At 35.5% G+C, this 5,680-nt stretch overlaps 1 gene segment (V, D, J or C); it reads right to left on the bottom strand.

Annotated features, from left to right (window-relative positions):
* Positions 1-621: 621 nt before the first annotated feature.
* LOC123233921 lies at positions 622-1,168 on the bottom strand. The segment is given in 2 exon segments: positions 622-1,022; positions 1,123-1,168. Coding segments are annotated over 2 exon segments (447 nt in total).
* Between the last annotated feature and the right edge of the window lie 4,512 nt (positions 1,169-5,680).

The following is a 5,680-nucleotide window of genomic DNA, read 5'->3' as shown; positions in this document are numbered from 1 at the left end:
TTCCTACACAAATATGTTTCCTTGTGCTCAGTAAATATGAAAACACTACAGGATACATGTAGTAAATGTTCAATAATTCCTGATTTGTCATATAACTTTCTGTGCCTCATATTTGACAACTTCAGAGAAATTAGAGTCCCCACATGCAAAATATGTAAACGATTAAAAGAATACATCTCCTCTCTGTGCGCGTGGGTATCAGAAATAGGAAAGAGGGGACAGCTGGGTGGCTCAATGGATGGAGAGCCAGGCCCAGAGATGGGAGGTCCTCGGTTCAGATGTGGCCTCAGACACTTCCTACCTGTGTGATCCTGGGCAAGTCACTTAATCCTGATTGCCTAGCCCTTAGCACTCTTATGCCCTAGAACCAATACCCAGTATTGGTCCAGACTGAACGTAAGGGCTTAAAAATAAACAAATAAATAAATACATAGATAGATAGATAGATAGATAGATAAATAAATAAAAGAAATTTAAAAAAAAGAAATAGGAGCATCAGAGACAAAAAGTAATTAAATAGATAGATGAATGTTCACTAGGATTTGGGAGAAAATCACAGACCTTGAAAATAAATTTGTCAGCCTCATTCTTCTCCTGTTATCATAACTGGGCTCCTTGTGCTTAGTGTTCTGGAGTTCCCTCTCTGTCATTCTCCACAAGAACTCTCTGAAGGAGGAGGTTTATGTCTGCTCTCTCACTCCTTTCCCTCACTGTGCCTCTTGCACAGTAATACATGGCTGTGTCCTCAGCTTTCAGGGAATTCATCTGCAGGTGCAGCAGGCTGTTGCCATTGTCCCTGGAGATGGTGAATCGCCCTTTCACAGAGTCTGCATAGTATATATCACTTCCAGTACCACTAATGTATGAGATCCACTCGAGCCCTTTCCCTGGAGCCTGGCGAACCCAACTCATGTAGTAGCTGCTGAAGGTGAATCCAGAAGCTTTGCAGGAGAGTTTCAGGGATCCTCCAGGTTGTCTCACATCTCCCCCAGACTCCACCAGCTGAATATCACAATTGACACCTGCAAACAAAGAGTCATTAGAGACAATAGACACAAAAATCTATGACTTCAAAGACTTGTTTTCCTCCTTCAAACACAAAGTAACAAAAATTAAAAATACCTTGCAAAATAGTCAGAATGAAAATTCCTTTTAGTCCAAATCCCATGGTTTATGCTGTGCAGTGTCAGTCCTTAGGAGGGAAAGACCACATGAGAAGAAGCTCCTCTCCCAGAGCTGCAGACACAGGTTTTGTGCTGGGTTCATACCTAGAGGGAGGAGCCCAATTTGCATGTCTTCCTGCATTTAATGGGAAGAAGAGCAGCTGCCTCCCACTGTGATGATTCCCCTCCCTGATATGCAGAAGCATGAAACCCCAGTGATTGTTCTAAAGCTCTGGGGAAGGCTGTTGACACTGAGAACCCAAGTGTCATTGCTAGGACTCAGTGTCTATCCTCCATCACTCCAACTCATCCATTCTCGATATCATGAGAATGTTCATTGGTTCTTTCTCTATTCCTGATATTTTCTCAGTTGATCCCAGGACTATTTCTGATTAGGAAGTTATCTCACCCTTTATTCTATTTCTAATCTTCAGTAGAGACTGAAGTGACCTCATGATTTCATTTATTCTTTTTAAGATTTCTGGGTCTGCTTACTTATGGTGCCACATTTTGCTTATTCTCTTTGCAACTGAATTTCATGCAGCTTATCAATCAGTCTGCAAATGACTCACTTTATAGAGCGAGGGGAAAATAAAATTTATCTTGAAGAAAAACTGTGAAGAATCTCTAGGATGCAAGATACAAAGCAAACACTTTTTATTAATGAGCCATAACCTTGATGAAGCAAGCAACCCTTATCATCTAGAAACTATTTTAGTATCGTAGAATCCGGGACATTCCCCTGTATATCTTATCCTGGACTGTGAGTGTGAAAGGAAGTTACTTTCTCCTGGGTCCTGCCTGTGTTGTTTTGGTTCTGAGCTGACTGACCTTCACAGGAAAGCTCATTTTCTGATTTCTACTTTCCCTAAGGAAAAACAGGTTTTCTGGTCAATGATTTAGTTTACCTCATTTCATAAAGACTAGCTATTTGATAAAAACTACCTCAAAATTCTGAAACTTGTTTGAGTGTCCCTATTTCACCTTGATTGCAACTGCCACTAATGGACTTCATCCCAGTATTGTTTTCCTACAGGCTTTAAAATCTTCCTTTTTTATGACTTGACCCAAGTTGTTACTTGTTGGGTTGCTTGGTGGTCCTCTACTCCCAGGGGTTTACCAGGCTCTGGATACCCAATTAGCTTTAACCCTCCTACAACTCATAACTTCCAACCCAATATGATACCAATAACCTCAGTTTTCCCAAAGCAGGGACCACTAGGCTCATACTTTTTAAATATCATCAGTTCATGGACACCCTGCTAGTTTCCAGTTCTTTGTACAACCCTGAAAGCAGGGTGGTGGGCCAGACACAAGATGGAATCTGTGGGGAAAAGGGCACAGCATGCAGTCTGGGAGGCAGACAAACACAATTTCGTCATTACTTGCCTATGTAATGTATATTTTTAATATTGATTTCACTTAAATTCTTAAATTGATATGTATATATATATGTGTGTGTGTATATACATGTATATACACTATATTTCAAAGGCTCTAAATCAATATTTTTAATTATTTATTTACTCCCACCCCCAATTACATGTAAAAAGAGTTTCCAATATTTTTAAAAGAATTTTTTAGTCTTGAATTTTCTTTCTTTCTCTCTCTCTTCCACCCCACATCTCCCATCCTCCCATTGAGATGGTAAACAATCTCATATAGATTTTAGATGTGCCATTGTGTACAATATTTTTATATTTTCCTGCTTTTGTGGAAGGAAACTAAAAGGAAAAAAATAAAGAAAAATGAAAAAAGTTTTCTTTGGTTTACATTCAGACTACATCAGTCCTTTCTCTGGAAGCAAATTATTTTATTTTTGGTTTGTTTTTCTCCTGAGTTCTTTGGAATTGAAATTGTTTTAAATCATTGTATTGCTGAAAATAGCTAAGTAATTCGCAAGCGTTCATTTTACACTGTTCCTACCACTGTGTTCTCCCCGATTTGCTGTCACCTTCTGTTCTGTTTCTTCTGATCATGTAAGTCTTTCCAAGGTTTTCTGATCTCCCCCTGATTATCATTTCTTACAAAACAATAGCATTCCCTTATAGTCATAAACTTGTAGCTTACACTGCCATTCCCTAGTATAAGAGTATCATCTCATTTTCCAGTTCATTTCTCCACAGGGGAAAAAAACAGAGATGGTTTAAATATTTTTCATACATATGGATTCTTTCCTTTTTTGTTTTTTATCTTTTGGGGATACAGAGTAATGGCATTACTGGGGCAAAGGGTAAATATTGTTTTATATAGCCTTTTTGACATATGTCCAGATTCCAGAATGGTTGAATTGGTTCTCAACTCCATAATAGTACAATAGAGTCTGAAATGTCCCACATCCATTCCTTGATTTGCCATTATACTTGTCTGTCATCACAGTCAATCTGATAAATAATTTGCATTTCTCTTAATAATAGTGATAGCATTTTTGCATAACTATAGAGACCTATAATTATTTCTTTCTGAGAACTGCCTGTTCATATCCTTTGACCATATGTCAATTGGTGAATGACTTGTATTCTTTTATATTTGACTGATTTCCCTATGGAATGGGACCTTTAGGGGAGAGACTTATATACATTTTTGTACCATTATGTTTATTGTGTATCATTCTCCATCCTATTTCCTCTTATTTAGTTGCTGACCACCACATCCCCTAAATTGTCCTCTTTTCTATCATCCCCAAACACCTTCTCTTATTTTCCTTCCCCTAATACTTTCCTATAGATTTCTATACAGAATTGATAGTGTATGTTCTTCCTTCATTGAACTAATTCCGAAGAAAATAAAGTTTCATATGTTATTCTCTCTACTCTCCCATTTTCCCTCCCAATTTTTTCATTCCTCTTTTATGTGTGGTAATTTAATCCCATTTTATTTTTCCTTCCCCCTTCTCCCAATGCTTTCCTCTTTCTCATGCTTTATATAATGAAAATATTAATCAACAAGAGTTCATGGAAAAAAATAAAAATTACATGGAAGCCAAATAATCAAATTGTTCAAAATGGGTGGGTCAAAGAACAAATAACAGAAACAATCAATTAAAGAGAATGATCATGAAGATAAAACTTATCAAAATTTACAGGATACAGTCAAATAAATACTCAGGGAAATTTTACATCAGTGAAAGCTTATAGCAATAAAATAGAGGAAAAGAAGATCAATGAATTGACCATGCAACTAAAAAACTAGATGAAGAATAAAATATTAAAATTGACAATCAAAGCCTAAATTGGAAATCCTAAAAATCACAGAAGAAATTAATAAAATTGAAATTAAGGGACTATTGAACTAATAAATAAGACTAGAAGTTGATTTAATGAGAAAAAACAGATACAGCAATGTTTAATATTGATTTTAATGATGAAAGAAGAAAATTAAATTACCAGTATCAGAAATCAAAAAGTGAATTTACCTTGAGTGAAGAGGAAATTAAAGCAATCATTAGGAACTATTTTCCCATTTTTATTACAATAAATCTGATAATCTGTAGGAATGTAGGGTAAATATTTACAAAAATATAAATTGTCCAGATTAACAAAAGAGGAAATCAAATATTTACAGACTCCAATCACAGAAACTTAAATTGAAAAAGCCATTAATGAATTCCTAAAAATGATGAATAGGATAACTTCAGAAAAATCTGGAAGACTTAATGAATTGATGCAAAGTAAAATGAACAGAGCCAAAAGAACATTGTATACAACAACAGTAATATTGTTTGATGAACAAGTATGAATGAAATAGCTATCCGCCCCAATACATTGATCTAAGGCAATCCCAGAGACACATGATGAAAAATGCCATCTGCTTCCAGAGAAAGAACTGATAGAGTTTAAATCCAGACCAAAACATGCTTTATCCAACTTTTTTTAAGATTTCCTACACAAAATGACTACCACAAAAAACGTTTGACATGATGGAATGTGTAAACTCTATATCAGATTGCTTACTATATTAAGGAAAAGGAGTAAATGGGGAGAACTGGATAGAATTTGCAAATCAAATTTTTTAATTAATGTCAAATTTTTTTATATGTGTTTTGGGAAAAGTAAAATGTTATTTTAAAATATTCTTATATATGATGATTCCCTGAAAAAGGAAGAGAGCCAAGGATGATGGAAAATTTTTTGATAATTAAGCATATATGCATATATATGTTTAATTATCAAAAAATTTTATATTATTTGATATGATTATATATGTAGAAATTTGGACCTTACTCTCAGTGGAATTAATCCTGAGAGGGAAGAGTACCTAGATCCATTGGGATATCAAATTCTATATAACCCTACAGATAAAGTCAGAAGGGATAAACAAAGGGGGGGCATTGAGGTGGGGAATTATTAAAGGGGGGGAAGAGAAGAGGGAGGTAATTCATTAGGCCTTAAAAAATAATAAGAGGGGAAAGGAATGGGTATAAAGGGTAGTAAACCAGGGAAAAGACCATGGGGACTGATTTAAAATAAACCACTGGTTTAAAAGGAAATAGTGAGAGAAGAAGGGATAGAACTAAG

This window comes from Gracilinanus agilis, chromosome 2 (assembly GCF_016433145.1).
Source record: "Gracilinanus agilis isolate LMUSP501 chromosome 2, AgileGrace, whole genome shotgun sequence".
Lineage (NCBI taxonomy): Eukaryota > Metazoa > Chordata > Mammalia > Didelphimorphia > Didelphidae > Gracilinanus > Gracilinanus agilis.
The sequence above is the reverse complement of the archived record's forward strand: the minus strand, read 5'-3'. Positions and strand labels throughout refer to the sequence as shown.